Source organism: Clarias gariepinus, chromosome 28 (genome assembly GCF_024256425.1).
Source record: "Clarias gariepinus isolate MV-2021 ecotype Netherlands chromosome 28, CGAR_prim_01v2, whole genome shotgun sequence".
NCBI classification, from domain to species: domain Eukaryota; kingdom Metazoa; phylum Chordata; class Actinopteri; order Siluriformes; family Clariidae; genus Clarias; species Clarias gariepinus.
In genome coordinates, this window is record NC_071127.1 from 13832555 (window position 1) to 13852653 (window position 20099).

The window sequence follows — 20099 nt, forward strand, 5'->3', positions numbered from 1 at the left end:
GCGTCAGAAACCACACACACACACACACACACACACACACAGATGTCCGAGATCTTAAAGTGAGTGAGCTGTGAACATTCTCCCTAAACTGCTTTAAATAAAGTGCTGTTTAAATGAACCTCTCTCTCTCTCGCTCGTTCTCACCTTGGGCGGTTTGAAGGGGTAGTCTGGAGTGAAGGCGATGTCGAGGAAGAAGACTCCTCCCTCGTACACGGAGCCTGGAGGACCCAGGATGGTGGACCTCCACTCGTAGATGTTGTCTCCTTTGGGGCCGGCGCTGAAACAACAACAGGTTGAACAGATCAGAAATCAGCGCTCATTTGTTGAGCCGTGTGATCCGACGTCTCTTTAATTCTCCAGTCCCTGACTAATAAAAATTGGCTACTGGTTCGACACACAAAAACAAACATTTTCAATACCAGTTAAAGACAGAGTAATCGGAAGGGACACGAGGCATTCCATGAGAGGTGATATTAGAGCATAACAGCACCGGGGCATTTTACTATACGTATTAATCAGAAATCACTATGTTTTACATCAATGTTGGTGACGTTGCATCATAAAAAAAAAAAAAAATTATAAATAAACAACGGACAGTAGAAATCATAGCTAGATAACTAGATGTTTTATTAGCTAGATATACTATTAAAAATGTAAAAATAAGAAAAAAATTATTTTTTAGTTGTCACATATTAGTTACATATACATTACTGCACTTCACATATCTCAGCTTTGTTAATAAGCCAAGATCAGAGCGCAGGGTTAGCCAATTTTATGGCACCCCAGGAGCAGACAGGGGCCTTAAGGGCCTTGCTCGAGGGCCCAACAGCGGCAACCTAGCAAAAAATGGAGCTTGAACCACCGACCCGAGAGCCTGAGCCTCCATCGTCCCCAAAGCAATCAAGTGAAACCAAAAGGAATGTAGAAAGAATAGTCCCCTAATAGTAAACGTGAGATTCTATACTGTCATAATAGCTCACAGGACTGTGTCTAAACAGCTTTGTGTCCGTAAGAAAAGCACCTGTTAGTGAGACTCAACCGGAAAAAAGCTCTTTAAGAATTTACTTAAAGATGAGTTGAGTTCAGACTGACCGCATTTCAGAGTGATGGGTAAGAAGGGAAGCGGCTGAAGTGATACACCAATCATGCGTAGTGTTATGATCTGGGGTCGGGTCTAGGCTCAGCAACGTTATGTGGCAAATAAAATGAAGGGCAGTGATAGACCTCGCCCTCTCTGGTTGGTAGTTGTTGCCTTAATGGGACTAAAAGAGAGAGAGAGAGAGACGAGGCGGGGGATTGGCTACGACTAAATGGGGGATAAATTCAGGAGAAAAAAAAATAACTTTAGATTTGAGATTATACACGCTTAACGTATCAGTAATTACCCCGTGTTTGGTTGAAGTCTTCGGGCTGCTACAATGTTTAATCATGCGCGTTCCATTTGACACAACGTCGCCTGACTAACACTGCCAGAATTTTTATTATATATATATATAAAAAACACAATCACGGTCAATTGAACATCGCATTGCATGCTATTCATAACAAAACGAACACACACACAGAAACACAAACAGCGCTGGACAGCTGCTACCAGAAGGACACCACTGTTCACTGCCCGCTTCCTCCCTTCACCACAGGGAGCAGCTGATCTTATTCTGGATCCAAAACACGACTCGGCCAGCTGCCCCGGCCCTTTCTATCAGTCCCCCCCTCCCTCCCTCCTACAGACGCTGAGCGCGATCCAAACTCGCTTTTTCAGCAGCTTAGTGTAATGGCTGGGGACGTGGAGCAGAGAAGGGAACAGATGAGTGGGTGAGGGAAAGGAATAACGAGAACGGAAAGATGAGACAGGAACTAATAACAGAGAGGGGGGGAAATAAAAAGAACAAAGAACTAGAAAAGGAAGGAGAAGGAGTGGAAGAAATGATAGAGACAGAGTAAAGGAGGAAAGGGGTGTGTGTGTGTGTGTATCAAATGTGGATGAATCTGTTCATGTGTGACAGGAAGTAACAGTACTTTGTATTTTCAGCACATGGGAGCAAGCTTACCGGGCTCTCTGTCAATCTGTTATTCTTTCAATTTGAGCTAGAAAAGAGACACAAACTAACAGCCTTGTGTGTGTGTGTGTGTGTGTGTGTGTGTGTGTTTATGTGTGTAAGGGGTTTTTCAGATGCCCCTCACTGCCGCTGCAGGCTACCCGGAGAACCTTTCGACTGACCACAGCCATTTTACACACCGCACATCTGGAGACGTTTTTGAGATGGCAGGCACAACATCTCTCTTTTTTCCTGCCGTGTGTGTGTGTGTGCGCGAGTGTGTTCGAATCTGTATGTCTGCCCAATACCCAAGCCTGAACTTTGTGCTCTCTCTCTTTTTCTCTCGTTCATGTGAAAACCATGCTGATGAAACAAGAACAGCGGTCAAGCGCGAAAACATCGACGCTTTATCCCGAACGAACCAACAAACCGAACCCCAGCATGGCACCCCGTTCCCCCGCCAATACATCAAGCATTTTTTATACAAATTTAAAAAATGCAAATCGAGTCCTTAATGGAATGTTGTGTTTACGCCTGGCTGAGGTGGAAATGAGGCAGACAGGATGGAAGAAAGAGCGCTAAACTGTCCTTTTGTGTAGTGATATTCAGAATGCAAGTCACAGAATTCAACAAAATTCGTATTTCAGCTCTACTAAAGCGTACCGAGGCTCAACTTAAACAATAAGAAATGTTCCAATGTTGTACAAATTACTACTTTTTTTTTTATTCGTGGGGCTTTTTATGATAATCATAAAAGAGTTGCTAGTTTTTGTCACATGGTTGCACATCCTCAATGCATTTGATGTCGCCTCAAAGTCTCGGACCGTACACTTCACATGTCATCGTCCACGTGCTCAACATCTAATGAGTTTTTAAACTGTTTGTGAGCAGATAAAGACCTCAAAAAGAAACGTCCTACTGCTTCACCCACCCATGCCATAAGATTAGGTGGTACTTCAGCAGTTCCTTCACTTCACTCCATATTCAAGTACATGTAAACCTTTGTCTTGTCTGTCCAGGTTTTCATTTTAGATAGGTTTGGTAACTTGTAATCTGACCTTAAATCTTACCAATGGTTCACCTCCTGTTATAAACTTCAGTATTTACTCTAGTGAAGACTTTTGACTGTTGTCGCAGATATACCTACCTCATGATGGGGGGTGTTTGATCCGATTTTTTCCCCCCTGTGTTCTTCTGGTGTTCCTGAGCTCTGTAGTGCATTACTTCTTTTCAAGACTTTAGTTGACTTGGCATCAAGCAGGCACAGGCAGGACTGCAAAACATCTTTAGGGCCAGTGACCTATTGAGGATGTCTTCAAGACCAATGGCCAATTGGAGATGTCTTTAGAACTAGTGACCCATTTAAGACATCTTCAGGACTAGTGACCCATTTAAGACATTCTTAGGACTATTGACCTTTTGAGAACGTATTCAAGACCAATGGCCCATTGGCGACGTCTTCATTACTAGTGATCCATTTAAGACGTCTTCAGGGCCAGTAACCTATTGGGGATGTCTTCAAGACCAATGGCCAATTGGAGATGTCTTTAGAACTAGTGACCCATTTAAGACATCTTCAGGACTAGTGACCTTTTGAGAACGTATTTAAGACCAATGGCCCATTGGCGACGTCTTCATTACTAGTGATCCATTTAAGACGTCTTCAGGGCCAGTAACCTATTGTGAATGTCATTAAGACCAGTGACCCAGTGGACATGTCTGCAAGGTCCGTGACCCAGTGGACATGTCTGCAAGGTCAGTGACCTACTGGGCATGTCTGCAAGGTCAGTGACCTACTGGGCATGTCTTCAAGGTCAGTGACCTACTGGGCATGTCTTCAAGGTCAGTGACCTACTGGGCATGTCTTCAAGGTCAGTGACCTACTGGGCATGTCTTCAAGGTCAGTGACCTACTGGGCATGTCTTCAAGGTCGGTCACCTATCAAGGATGTCTTCAGAACTAGAACCCTACTGAAAATGTCTTTAAGACTAAAAACCTACTTGGGAGAACTTCAGAACCAGTAATTTATGAACATTTTCAGGACTATTGACCTACTCAAGTCCAAGACAAGTCTTTGGGACGTCTTCATGAGCCATTAAATCCCTAAAAATGTTACAATTTTAATCACCCTTAGGACCAATTTCCCTAATCTTGAAGATGACCTAAAGAACTCAACAGGTGTATTTAGTTTTAAGGACCTTCTACAGACAACCTGAAGGCCAGTCCACGCATTTACTGGTAGTGATGATAGCTTGGACTTCATATTAAGGGGTAGTATCCAAATGTAATACAAGCGACACTTACAGTACATCAACATCTAGATCTTCTTAAGCTTAGCACTTTTACTTTTTAACTTCAAAGTGAGTATCCTTCTTCCTTTTGTAACAGAAAAACACTATTTGTGTGCATGTTCGACAATAAGTAAGTGAATCAGTTCTTCTAGTGAAGAATGAGAATGTTTAAGGCTTGATTTTAGGAAGTGCTGGTTGTAGACCGATGGCGCCGTCAGCAGAAAAAAGGAAGCGTTGTGTTTTCTGATTAAAGTGCTTTGGAAGAACAATATACAAGTTTTAGTTTGGAAAACCGCAACTCAACGGCACAGATGGAACAAAACGATTTGCCTCCAACCACATAATCCAGACCCAGAAGAAGCCAGAAGCACAAGCTTACAGTAGATCAGTCATGCGTTTCCATTACCTGAAGCTCCCCACTACACAGAAACAACCAGAAACCACGACGGAAGTGGCACATCACAGCGTGCATGAGGACATCTCTCCTCTGCCTCTTCCTTTAAACGCTTCTTGTTTTTTTACGGCCATCTGTCTCTCTCTCACTTTCTTTCTCTTTCTTATCCCCTCCTAACCCTAGTTCTTTTCTCACAACTGTCCCTGGCTGCTATTTTTAGTCACGGCAGAGGAAGGAATAAAAAAAAAAAGAAATGAAAATGTTTAAAGCCTTGAGAGATCACGGTCTGGGGAGAAGTGAATTCATAAGCATCCGGTTTATGAAGAATTACAGCGAAATACACAGAAACCCTCCTCTGGTAAAGAGAAAGTGAGACGGAGTATTTACTTCTTATTATTACTGTACATGTGAGTAAGAGCAGTGCAGCGTGCGCACACACACACACACACACACACACTTGAGAGGATCCTCTATAGATCTCTAGGACTAATGCAAATCTAATTAAGTAAGTTATGTATAATGTGGTTATGAGTAAATTTGGTGATTTTTTGTTGTTATAAAGGGCCACACACACACACACACACTGAAAAAACCACAATCATGAATCAACAAATAAACTTACACCTACCCACAAACCAACACAAACAAGCTGACCGCATACAAGCTGACACATGCTCACCTTTAAACCACTAAACGCCCACCCACAACCAACTCGCCCACAAAACAATTAACACAAGCCCACCCACGCCCACAAAAAAGCCAACTCCCAAACCAATACGCACGCATTTTGACCCAGACAGGCCCACCCACAAACCCACCCACAAAGTGAGACACGCCCAGTTTCGATCCAGCAAAAACCCACCAACAAACTCACAATGGGCCGTCCGCAAACCGACACACGCCAGCACAAAAACAGACACAGGGCCGCCCATAAACCGACACACGCCCACCCACACGCCAATCATAAACCAATACATGCCCACCCACACGCCAATCACAAACCAATACATGCACACCCATAAATGAGCACCCGCCCACCCTCAAACCAGCACCCGCCCACCCACATGCCAACCTACAAACCGACTCACGCCCTCTAAAAAAAACCAACACACGCCTACCCACAAACCAACACATGCCCATCAGAAACCTAAACACCACCCATAAACTGACACACGCCCACACATAAATCTACATATGCCCACCCAAAAACCCATACATGCCCACCAACAAAATAGTGAACAACACCCATAAACTGGCCGACACCCTCCGAAAACCAACACACGTCCAACCACAAAACAACACAGGCCCACCCACCCTATAAACAAACCAACACAGGCCCACCCACCCAATAAACAAACCAACACAGGCCCACCCACCCAATAAACAAACCAACACAGGCCCCCCCACCCTATAAACAAACCAACACAGGCCCCCCCACCCTATAAACAAACCAACACAGGCCCACCCACCGATAAACAAACCATGCCCACCCACAAAACCACGCATGCTCACAAACAGGTGGACACACCCACCTACCAATCAACACACGTCCACACCCTCAAACCAGCCACGCCCACCTACATGCCGACCACAAACCGGCACACGCCTTCTAATAAACCTACACATGCCCACCCACAAACCAACACATGCCCAGCTTTTAACCAGAAAACACCACCCATAAACTGACACACGCCCATACACAAATCTACATACGCCCACCCACAATCTACACGCCCACAAAGAGACGAACAAACCCACATACGCCCACCCACAAACCAATACATGTCCACCTTCAAAATATTAAACACCATGCCCACCCACAGACCGACACAGGCCCACCCGCCCTATAAACAAACCAACACATGCCCACCCACAAAACCACGCATGCTCACAAACAGGTAGACACACCCACCCACCAATCAACACCTTAACGAGAATGAGACAAAAACGGGAGTGAGACCGAGCAAGAGGTGAAACAAACAGAGAGAAAGAGTGAGGTCTCTGCTCATGTCCTCAGAGTGCGTCAGCTGCAGTCTGGGCTGCGTTCCAGTTCTCACCAGCCAGAATAATAAACACGCTGTCATTCAGGCGGGTGTGTGTGTGTGTGTGTGTGTGTGTGTGTGTGTGTGTGTGTGTGTGTTTTGCATGTTACACCCCCAACACTACCATGCCCACACACACACAGACACACACATATATACACACACACATACACTCTTCTCTTTCTTTCTCAGTCTAAACACTTGTCTTCAAATACACAGAGACAAATGAATGATTAATTCCTTCATCCTCGGCATTATCGCAAATCAGCAGAGTTACACACTCCACAAGCCACTTGTTATTACCCGTCCCTGCCGATGCGCCGTTACTATGGAAACCATACCATATTAGAATAAGCACATTAATATAAACCTGGGATCTGAATTACAGCCGTAACCGCAGGTTGAAAATCAGCAACTATTCATTTAAGAATAAATTAAATTATATTTAATTTATATTATATTGCTTCACTCGTAAACAAGGACTTTTTTCCCCATCCACATTGTCTCTCATTCTCAATCTATGATTAATTAATAATAATAATAATAAAAATAAAACATCATAATAAAATGCACATGAACTCTCGAACCTGATTGGTCAGAATGTTTCAGGTGTAACATTATCAAGCTTGTTTTTTTAAGGGTGGGAATCAATAGGAATACAATATCATCACGATACCACGATACATCAGGACAGTGCCGATTCTATAAGTATCACGATTTTACAAATATCCTGATTCGATATCAATGTTTTTCTTTTTTTTATATTTTGTTACAATTCTAAACAAGCGTCATATAATAATTCGCCACCTGTAGGATGACAGAGGAACTGCAACATTTAACCACCTCAATTCATAAAAAAACTATGTTTAAAAAAAACAGTAAAAAAATAAATGATGGACTACCGGCACATCACTGAACTCATTTTTCCCCTCCCATCAGTTCTGGTTTCTATATGTTTTTTGTACAATAGATGATCCACACAATCTCAATCTAATGCTAAACATTATTAAACTCTAATAATAAACTCAGATTTTAAAAATCGTGGTGTTAGAGATGCAGTAAGATTCTTTTTTTTAACTCAGGCGTGAGAAAAACAAAGAGAAAGACTGAAAGAGAAATATGATAATGTGGAGATGCTGGCGAGGAAATGAGTGTTTATTGTCGTATGTAATAACAGGACTTTACCCGTCTTAGTGTAGTTACCCGTCATTGGGGCACCTTAGACGTTATACAGAGTGATACATATAGTTAAATGTCCCGGTGCGGTTACTGTCTATTATCATCACTCGCCTCTCGTCCAATCAGGTTACTCGGTCAGGACTAACTGTTGTATGAGTATCAATAAGACCATTTATTTAGACTAACAGCTAATAATGGTCCAAAAGTTCTTACCAAGAAGATGTTTTTCCATTATACATATGGGTGTTTAATAAAAGTTTCCTAAAAAAAGTAACCACATGACCAATTACACCTTTTACTTTGCTAAACAACATGTATTTAAATCCCTTTATTATATGTCCTGGATTACGTAGCACGTCTGCCATCCATCTTCCTGTACCTGAGCCACTACTGTAAAAACAATGACACCAGAGAACGTGTGCATTCATGTTATTGGCTGGAAACTTGTATCCTAACTGTGGTGTTGTACAATATATATAAAAAACTAATGCACATCCATTGACCCGTAAAATATCAGGCAAATCACTGTAATGTGGTATAAATAATAAAAATAATACACTTTAAGTAAATAGTCCATCATTCTACCCACTAATAACTAGCTATGTTTTCCACAATTCCCCTCCGAGTTCCCGGCATCTTACGCTGTAATGTCATCACTTCAGTCCTTACGGATGAGCCACATCAATCCCAAGCCCAGTCTTTTCATGACAAAGAATGCGTCTATTTCCCATTCGAAAATTGTCTACATGAAAGTCATTCACCCAAAACACATGAGCCCGAGGTCCTGGCCTGAACGTCTCAGGCACATGTGAAACAGATGCGCAGATGGAAACACTATGTGGGGATGTGAGGAAGGGAAAACATATTAATTCCTGTAAGTCAGCTAGTCCTTTATCGGATCGACTCCCCATTCGGTCTCGGCAGGCATGAAATCGAGAACGACATCTGGATCTGCTACGGTTTGATGTCAGGCTGAGGCAAGTTTGACGAGCGCAGCATCGAGAAATAAAAGCCTGGGTCAGCTCATTACGTCCCCTCGTCATCATGACTTTTTATGGCTGGGGTCGGGTTATTTTGCCTTGATCGTCAGAAAAGCAGTGAAAAATGATGCTGAGAGAACACACAGTCTCTGAAACAACCTTCATCTGGATAAGACTTTTATCCCACTCTTCTCTGCGCGGGAATCAAACGCTGTCAGAATGCCAGGAGATCTCTTACGCTCAGCCCTGTTTGGATCCTTATGCAGGTTTTCATTGCGAATAAATACTGCCGAGGTTGATCAGGTTCCAAAAAGGTGAATCGAGTTATGACTCTTGATGATTCTCTGATGAATGCACCGGATGAACTAATCAATGGTCCAACGATAAAGAATGATCCAGATGCATTCTCCGCCTAGAACTTGCCTACATAAAGTTATATATATGCAGAATTTTCTTATTATTATGAGAAATGGACAGATTGGATCTTGGAAGAAGAAGAAAAAATTCCTTTTAGCCTGAATTTTTGATGGGCCGTATATCAACTTCTTAAGGTACCTCGGCATACAAGTCTTTTTAGAGACAGTAGGTCTGATGATGATGTTCTGTTTACCTTTTATTAATGTATTTTACCCTATTTTAATCAATCTGCTATTCTTGTTGAGAACAACTGAAGAAACATTTACAGAGATAGGCCGTCACTCCTTACGTGCATCCATTAACCCTGTCGCCAGTCCACCTGTTGACTTGGACCGCCTTTGGTAGGTCCTGACCAAACATCCTACAAGAGCTGCAGTTTTAGAGTAACTCTGCCCCAGTCGTCTAGACGTCACAATCTGTCCCTTGTCGAAGTCACTCAAATACTTACGCTTGCCCATTTTTTCTGCTTACAACACGTCAACTTCAGGGATGAAATAATCAGTGGTAGTCACTTGCCCTATCAGTGGTCATAACGTTAATTACGGCGGCTTGACATATATCGTTCATCAATATTCAGCCTAAAAATACCAAGATGTTTTTATTCCCCCTACCTAAAATATCAGGCAAAGTGCTTGTAGTATAATGTAACACTAAGTGATATAATACTAACAGTAGCCACCTGAGTTACCATCTCAGGGTAAACAAACCACTCGAGTGGGAAAACCAATTTATGTGCCCGGGCTAGTTTTTACTATTCAGTCAAGCAGGTTTATCCAGAGAATGAACACATACAATGAAGCAATTTCGATGCAAAGCAGGCATAAGCAAGTAATGCAAAGATCAACTTCGAATCAGATAATCTGCTGGATTTCGGCACCTTTATACTGTACATGTGTATTATTGTTAGGTATAAGATCATTTATTTGTATTAAATATACAGCATTGAGAGTCAGAAGAGCTTTGAAGACTCTTAAAAACAAGAAAATAAGCCAACACAAACCTATTAATTAAAATGAATAAATTATTTATTACTATTAAATTATGGTTATTTATTATTATTATTAATAATAATAATAATAATAAAATAATAATAATAATAATAATAATATTCGTATTGCATATTAACTGCTATAAAATATTTTCTCTAGTATAGAGATTACTCAAAATAATTTACACTTCCACCCTGATTGTTCATCTCGTGCTTTCAGCTGTACATCAGTGTGTCCTTTTACGGAGTTTGTAGGCGTCGCTAAATGCAGCTGTGTCAGACACACGACTATGAACTAGGGATGTTAATCATTACACGACCAATTAAAAATCCAAATGATAAAAAACGTATTAACTGATAATGTTTGTTTTGCATAATGTTTCTCAACAGCTCACATACTGTGGCTATTTTATAACTACTAGTAGCTTGGCGCACACAAACATTTACACACAAATTCATATTAATTGTGGGGACAAAAATCGTGTACAACATGACGGTGTCTGCCCAAGATGAAATTTGTCAGCCGTATTTATTAAAGTGTCGTTAGTCAAGGTTTCTGTATCAGAAATGGAAAAAGCGCATAAACGCAAGTCTAATTTGTAAGTCGAAAGCGTTTACTCAAACGCATAATGAGCTGGCGGAAGGAGCCATTAAGGAAATATTTTTGGACAAGGACACATCGTGAACCAGACGATTCCACATGGGACGGAGGTAAAAAATATCTGCATGGGGAAATATACTGAAACTCTCAACAAATAAATCACAAGAGATGTATTTGTAACTGCCCGTAAAGGTAGTGCACTCAAACACAATTACTGCAATTACTTTAGCTTCTGTCACCTTAATGACTGACAGACAAAGACTCGAAAAATTTCCGTGTTGGGCCCTGAGGCCTAATAACATTAATTAGATTTGTCAGCTTTCACAGCTAAACAATGCACGCTTTTCACACAAACTATACTCCGACTACTGGGAATAATATCCAGAGGGGGAAAAAGGCTTCATTCACACTTCCTGAAACAGCTGCAGAAGAGCTTCGTCAAGCTACAGCGCTAATTAAACACTAACGAACGTACGCTGCATACGGGACAAACAGCCAGACTGGGAAGCGTCTGTGCTACCGCGTCTGGATAATCCCCTTCATTCCAGATCCGAATGCTATGATTACTATGATACTACTACACTGGAATGCTACAGCGCAGGTTCACTTAGACACACCTAACGCCACAAGTGCCGAACAGGTATTCACTGACATTTAGTGAAAAGGTGTTACAATAGCAAGCTAATCAAAGGGCAATGCTTGGAAGATTACAGTTATCCAAGATCTAAGGAAGGAAGTAACTCAATCAGGGAAGAAGATTGCAGGACTGTTAAGCTAAAGGTGCTTGTCTCCGGCAAAACAGTATTAAAGCACACAATGGAAAAGTACAGTATAATTAACAAACCAATGCTTCTATCTCTCAGCGTAGCTGAAAAAAAAAAATCCAGTAGGTTGATCTCCTAGTGAAATTACTATAAGCCTATTGTCTAGGGGTGTATAATTTTTTATGAGGTTAAAGGGAACCTTTTATTCAAATATAATTATTATTTTAATTATTATTATTCACGTCTCTCCAGCCAGCATGAACACAGAAAAACATAAGGATAAAAAGCCTTTCCTGCTGTCATTTTTTTTTTTATTGCACAAGGCTTAAACAGACCAATCAGATTTTCCCCTATTGTGAACTCATATATGAAATAACCCTCCTGTTTATTGCATTTTTCTTTTTCTAGATCAAGTAACAACAATACAAAAAAACAAAAAAAATTTTTTTTTTGGGTGGGGGGATTTTCTCCCACTTTTCTCCCTAATTTAGGCGTGTCCAATTCCTCCCCGTCACTAGGGGGCTCCCACATGAAGGCTACTTACTACCACTCAGTCGGGAGAGCCGAAGACTATCACGTGTTTCCTCCAAACCACGTGACGCCAGCCGACCACATCTTTTCAAACCACTTGTCACGCACCGTTGGGGGCGACGTAACACACTCGGAGGACAGCGCTATCCGCTCCTTCCGCTTGCGTGAGCTCACAGACGTCCCTGATTGGCTGTAAAGCCGTGATTAATGTGGGAGCACTAAGTACCTCTCATCCCTGCCCTCTGAGAGAGCTCGGCCAATTAGCTCTCTCTAGACCTCCGGCTGCGAGAGGTTACAGAATTACCAGGGGTTCGAACCAGCGATCTCCGGATGATAGGGCGAGCACTTTACCACTTTAACTTAGCTCTTAGAAAGGGTTAAGTTAGTCATTTCGGGACTTTCTACTTAGCCTCCCATTTAGAGAGTTTTTTAATCTGCTATATCGCTAAATATTGACGTACATATATTTATATACATTATTCCCTTATTCCCATTATTTTGTTCATCATAAATGCATGTGGAAAAAGCTTTTAAAGAAAAACTGGTGGGAAATGTTTGATAAGGTCCCAAACATGGATGTTTTCAGATTGGCTAGAAAAATGCACTTCCCTAAAAGGGATGTTCGTGGACAGATCGTTTACAGCTACAGACACTGAAACAGCGTGTTTGAAAAAGAAGTGAAACGAGAGAAAAAAAGAAAAAACTCAGGGATACAGGGATGCAGGATCTGAACTGTAACATTAACAGAGACATTTTGGAGACTTTTCAAAATCTGGAAGAAAGCTGAGCAGGCACTCGGAGGCAGTTATGGATGTTATATTTACAGCTTGGGATTTTATTTATTTTGGAAGTGGAATGGCTCAGCTTTCAGTCAAGTCAGACTGACTCAATGTCTGCGAGCCAAGTTTCCATCCTAAACTCAAAAAAGAAAAAGAAAAAAGGTAAAAGTTGAACACTTGAAAAGCAGACCTTTGAAATGAATCAAATCTTGGCTCAAGTTTTTGTGCTGATATGAAACCGTGCAAATAAGCTCGAAAAGCCTGTCATGATATCCATAAATCTCAAGAACTAACGAGCTGATAAAGACTCAAATTCGGGTTTATACATTATTTGTAAAATTTACGTAAAGTACTTGTGTCAGCTGAAGGAAACCATCATCCTGGCTTACACTAAATATATTTATACTGCAGTAGTTTCGATGTGTTTAGTGATACTTTTTGACTACATTAGAAGTAAATGGAAATCTGAAGTAGGAAAGAAAAATCCTAGAATACGATACAGTTACAGCAGAGACATAGCTCAGCTCGGCTAGACAGCGATCTGGGAGATTTTGGGAAACCCCCCCCCCATCCCCCCCATCCCCCCCATTTATAAAAAAAAAAAAAAAAAAAATTTCTTTCCCAATTGTGCTGGACTGATGGCACTTAGTAACCCAGTAACCCAGTATAAGGATCTATCCAACGATGGAAACTTCAATGCACTTTTTCGAAGTCGCTCTGGATAAGAGCGTCTGCCAAATGCCTAAATGTAAATGTATTAGCATGAAAGTTAATGTCTTGAAAGACTTTTCGAAAAGCACTGCAGCATCTCCCTTTTTAGATAGAGATGAACCACTGGCTGATTCCTACAGGCACCGCTAGCAGCAAGCAGTGAGTAATTAACCTGAGGTATAAATAGACAAACTAAAAATAATTTCCTTTACTCGATTTTTCCTTGGCAGTATTGTGGTTTAGTGCTGTTTAGCGCTTGTACCTACAAGGTCAGGGTTCGATTACCGGCTGAAGTTTGTGTGCATGTTCTCCCCGTGCTTGGTGGGTTTATAAATATCTTTATATTTATTCTATTCAAATTTATCGAACATTTTGTAATCTAAAGATTACATCAACCAGAACATACGATTTTTAAAATCCCATATCTAGACTGATTTTATTAACATTTAGACACAAATTTCTTGTTCTCTCAACAGATCATTTTAAACAGTTATTTCTAGGAAATAAGCCAAATGATCTGCCAATAGAACAAGAAGTTTATCCTTAAAAATTAGCCAAATACGTCTCCATTAATAGGCTTATACATTATATTTGGTTTATTGCCTGTTTATTATTTCCTATAATAAGAAATATTAAGTAAACTTGACTCGATTACTGATATTTCCATTGCTAAGCTCTTTCTTTTTTTTTTGTTGCAGTGTATAAAAAGCCAAATTATTTTATAACCAGTAACAAAGCCAAATCAGGCTAATTAAACTCTACAGTTTGGGCAATTTAATGACTAAAGTTAATTAAACACATGTCTGTATAATTATGTCTGATACACTTTATTTCACATTGCTTGAAAATTCAGTTTGAGGCGGGTTAATAACAAGAGTGTGTGCGCGCAGAGTGTTTGCTAGGTAGCCTATGCTTCCTGACAAGTGTGACAGAGATCGTTGAGCAGGAGTGGACAGTTTAAGAGGCAGCAGGAGAGGGGAGAAAACTCCCAGGGCCCCCGCGGAGAAAAGGCTCTATTCAGGTCTTTTGTAGTTCAGGCTAAAAGACCCGTGTGTCAGCTTGTGCCAAGCTTTTTGTCCTTCCGCATTTAGTCAACAAAGGAAGCAGGCAAGTACAACATGCGAAGCGCGAGAGATTCGTCAGGACGTCCAAGTTGACGTGACCGCTCGGACCGGCCTCTCGACCCTGCTGTAGAACTGGCAGCCTTGAAGCTGAACCGGTCTGCTGACATCGGACGCTTTACGAGAACCGCTGGAGGATTACCAGGAACGGAGGCAAGAGGAACTGCAAAAACACCAGATACTTATACATACAAATACATTCCTTCACTCCAGACAGCCCAAACACATACGTATTGTAGCTCAAACAACGTGCCTTTTATTCTTACAATTTAATTTATTCATTCAATAACAACAAAACACGGACAGCTTCTAACGAAGGGACACTAAAATGCCTCGAACACCCCTTTACTTATTCCACTCAAATTGTTTCCTTATGCTTCGATCCAATGATCTTTCACTGCATACATGATACGCCTCCATAAACATGCAGTTATCTAATCAGCAAATCGATACAGACTAAAATCAAACATCGTAATTGATAAAGAAATATAATCGTTGCCCCTGGTTTGGTTGTTAATGCCAGATAGAACTTCAGAACTTGCAGATTTCCACTTTCTCAGGATGGTCCGAAACACAAAAAACATCCAACATTTAGAAAAGCGATCTCAGTGAAGAATGGCTAAAATGGAAAGCTAGAGTAACTCAAACAAGCACTCTTTACAACCGTGGTGAGGAGAAAAACATCTCAGAAAATACTTTTTAAAAAAAGCTGACAGAGAGAGAGAACCTGACGGAGAGTGAGTCTGACCTTTTAGTAGCAGTGCGACGGAACACAAAACACACAGTTTGGATTGTGAGTCAGTTTTGAGTCATGGACCGAATGATCTTTTGGAAGCAGCAAAAAAAAAAAAAAAAAAAAAAAAGGGAAAAAAAAACAACAACTTTCACACATGTACAAAACTTGTTTTGATTTAAATTAAAACATTATTTAAGATGTTCAATAATCTAATTGAATCGGCATGGTGGCTCAGAGGTTAGCACTGTCGCCTTAGACCTACAGGGTCAGGGTTCGATTCCCATCTCAGACCGAGTTTTCATCTGCTTGGTGAGTTTCCCTTCGGGTGCTCTGGTTTCCTCCCGCAGCCCAAAGACATGCAGATTAGACTAATTAGCATTTCCAAATTGCCCATAGTGTGTGAATGCGTGTGTGAATGCTGACTGGTCCCACGACGGTCGTAAAGATGGGAATAAATACAATGGTAAACACCGTAAGTCTCCACGATCCCTAGTAGGACTACAGAGGGTTCTATATGGATGGATTGAATAATAATGCTAACTTTTATCATCTATGCCTACAAAACCAAGTATGTGCTAGTAGCAATGTTGCTGAATTTTTTTTTTATTGTAGTTTGTGGGGGGTTAACATGATCTGGCAACCTATGAGCAACTGAGTGTAATCTGGAAACTCCTGCTGAGAGAGAGCACAACTGAGTGAGCAAATTAGACATGTGCAAGAGAAGAAGAGAAGAGTTTGAGGGTGTGAAAGCATACTGAATGAAGACCGCACCATGTGACGGCGAAACTAAATGAACCTGCGGTTCACGTGCGTGCAAATCAAGTGTAAAGCTCGATTAATCAAACAGTCCCAAGTCAAATCTGGTTTTGCTACAGCATCTCAAGAGTAGATTTCAGGAAGGAACAGAAAACTAAGGAATTGCTGGACGACTGGATCAGATGATGTGTTTTTTCAGTCTTTAAATTGTGTCGCTTTATTTCATTTCATTATGCTTCTGATCCAACAGTTTCTTGCGAACTAGAAAATTAGTCGAGTGAGAGTCCTCGACACAAAACCCGGTATGGCATTTCCTGCAATCCAAAATAAGTGGCGGATTTCCTTACGCAGTTATACAGCAAATAAACTGCGGTTATCAAATTTGAGGTGTGCGCCAACATCCATTTCGACTGAATGATTGAATTCTACGTTCCACGTTCCTGCTTTGGTTCCTGTAACAGTGCAGCTTCGTAAATGAACAATGTCTTCATGTCTCGATCTCTAGTTTCTGCCCCCAAACGATTGCGCACGTCTCTGCCGTGTTAGTCAGCGAAAAAAAGAAATTCTCCACTGCACCTCTAGAGACCTGCAAAGAGAAAGTGAAAAGAAAGAAAGAAAGAGAACTCTCGAGGCGTCATCCAGTAGTAGAGCCACACGCCAGAATCCTTGACTCGGAGAATGAGAAGGCAGCGTAAGAAGATACGACTAGAGCCTAAAGGTCCGGCGGTATGACGGGTCTATTCGAACGCTAAATATACAACTTGACGAGCGACTCGACTCCAGAGCTGTTTGAGTGATGAAAACAAAACGTCTCAGCTTATTACCCTGAGTGTGTGTGAGGTTTTTTCCATGAAGAAGGTTCTCTGATCCGAGCTACAGGATGAAATCATGCTCGTACGGCACGCAGAATCACTCAAATGAAACTTAACGTATCTGTCAGCGGGATAAAAGACATGCAAGAGTCATAACTCAATCCTAACGATCAAATCTCATATATCGCTAGTGACACAGCTAGCAAGTCAGGGCCGGACACGTCCGTAGGGGTGCGGAACTAAGCAGATTTCATCAGTCAGGGCTTTCTTCGTATTTTGAAGTAAACTCTCTACTGAGTTTCCTAAAAAATTTCTTTTTCATTTGGTGTGAAGAAGAAGAGAAGAGTTTGAGGGTGTGAAAGCATACTGAATGAAGACCGCACCATGTGACGGCAAAACTAAACGAACCTGCGGTTCACGTGCGTGCAAATCAAGTGTAAAGCTCGATTAATCAGACAGTCCCAAGTCAAATCTGGTTTTGCTACAGCATCTCAAGAGTAAATTTCAGGAAGGAACAGGAAACTAAGGAATTGCTGGACGTGCCTTGGTAGTTCGACTTCCCACCTCGATTCCCACCTTGTGCATGGAGTTTGCAAGTGCTTGGTGGGTTTTGACCCCTTAAACATGGAGGTGCAAAGCGACAGTGCTAACCACGACACCTAAAATAAAAATTACTGTATTAAATTGAAGTTAAAGTAACGCAAGGCCACAAATCAAATCAAATCGAACAAAGCGACATGCAAGTTTGTTAAATGCCTACGACATGTTAAAGTGACGATTCCAAGTTGCCTAGATTGTTGATGAGGAATCGTTTCAACTTCCTCCAGTTTCAACTTCGACTTTTCTTCAGTTTGCTACCTGCAGTTTGAAAACTTGGAAGTAAAACTTTTTTTCCCTCCAATCATACAGTTATAAAGTTGCTGTTTTTACGCAGTTATGCGCTTAATTAGCTTAGTTACATACAGTAGATAGATACCATACTGTTTGTTACTGCTAGAGAATACATCTATCAATCACACACCCCTGATAAGCGATGTGACCGATTCCAAACGACAAACCCGCGGTCCAAGCTTCCATTAAAAACCAAACGAAATATTAAATCAAATATCAGCACCTGCACAGCAGTAAAACTCCACCACGTAGCGCAGGCTGTAATGAGACTCGGCCTAAAATCTGACACGCTGACTGCACGAGCCGCAGGTACGGCTGAACCACTTGTAACAGGAATGTAATCATGTCCACCCTCGGGAAATTTGGTAGCAGTAGGAAATAGTCTATAATTTATAAAAACGACCACGACAGAGCTTAACTGATTACTCCAACCATGCTGTACTCCCTCTACTGCCAAATCCCTTCAAACTCCTCCAATTCGGTCTCCAGCAGATTCCCGCCCACCAGCCAAAGGCTCTCAGCAAACACACCGCAGCTACTCACTGGTGTGACACTAGAGGCTGAACAGTGCTTCCTCTAAGAAAGGTCAATCGAGCCGAAATCATCTTTACAAACCACTGGAGAAAAGCGTTATCCACCCACTACCGCATACGACGCCTAGTGGGACGGGGTGGCAAAGCGTTCCCTTCCTCCCGTCCAGGAGGTATGGCCAATTGAGACTCGACACAGATGGTCATCATCGGGATTAAACCTCAAAAGCAATTAGCCTGAGAGAAGAGACGTGGACAAGTATGACTATCCTGTCACCCAGGGCAATCAGACTTCCTGTTCACGTAGACAAGCAAAATAAACCCCGATGACAAAAATATATCTTGCAGATTTTTGCCAGACTTAACGTTTTCCTATTGCAATGTCGCTATGTTTAAATTAGATTGACCAATGCATCACAGCACGGCCGCAAGTGTGGGGTTGCGTTACTCCGCCCCCAACAGCAGTTTGAAAAGATGCAAAGCTACATGGTTCGGAGGAAGCACGTGATGCTCTTCAGCTCTCCTGATTAAGGGGTAGTAGCAGCCTTAATGTGGGAGCCCCCTAGTGACGGGGAGGAATTGGATACGGCTAAATTAGGGGGGAAATCGGAGAGAAATAAATAATAATAATAATAAATTTACACTTATTCCAGCTCCGTTAACTTACAGGTTCCGAGGTTAAATCCCATCGAGGTTAAATTGATAGCTAGCGTACTAGGGAGTTAAACTCCCAAGAAGTGCCCTTGATCAGATGTTGGAGAGATTTGGGATTCAGTGTTAGAAAGAAAGCTCGTTAGCTTTGTAGCTGTAAATAAAAGAATACGGATGGTTCAGAGACGATTGTGGAAGACTGACGATTGAAAAGTAGACAAAGTGTTTTTTAATATGACATTAGATTATTAGACTGAAAGTGCTTCTGTGACTGGTTTTAAATGTCAGTTTTGGCGGTTAGCTGGTGTCTCCTCAATACCGCGGATGATACCGGCTTATTATCACCCATGCTGCGACCAACATTTCGTGTAAATAACAGCTATTATAAGACGAGGGACATTCCTGAGAGTGATAATGATATTCCAATGTCCCAGTGCTGTTACTGTCTGATATCAGCACTCGTAGAATGCCTCTCGTCCAATCAGATTACTTGATTAAAACTAACCATCGAAGAGATGAAACACCTTTACTGGATGAGAAATGTAATAAATATTATTATCTCCACCGCTTTACATCCACAGTCTAGGTCTTTTTTTTTTTTTTTTTTTTTTAAGAAGGGCAGTAAGCAAAGCAAATAAAAATTTTGATGTGGTGTAATAACAGCCATATTGATTCAGCAGTGCTGGGAATCGATTTTAATGTTGCTCATAAATTGAGACGGGTGACTGTGAATGGTGATTCACACTGTATGCGTGTGTGAGAGAGAGAGAGAGAGAGAGAGAGAGAGAGAGAGAGAGAGAGGACTAGGTTTCTCTCCAGCTCGTGCTCTCGTCCTGTAACACATTCACTTGTGAGAGCGCTAGACCATCTGTCACCTTAATGAGAT

General features: G+C 41.5%; 1 protein-coding gene across 1 annotated transcript in view; it reads right to left on the reverse strand.

Moving 5' to 3' along the window:
* LOC128515827 (ubiquitin-conjugating enzyme E2 E2-like) overlaps positions 1–20099 on the reverse strand; it is a 66133-nt gene that overhangs the window by 10885 nt on the left and 35149 nt on the right. The window contains exon 4 of the mRNA XM_053490037.1: positions 145–277. Coding sequence (XP_053346012.1) covers positions 145–277 — 133 coding nt within the window. The remainder of the gene's footprint in view (positions 1–144; positions 278–20099) is intronic.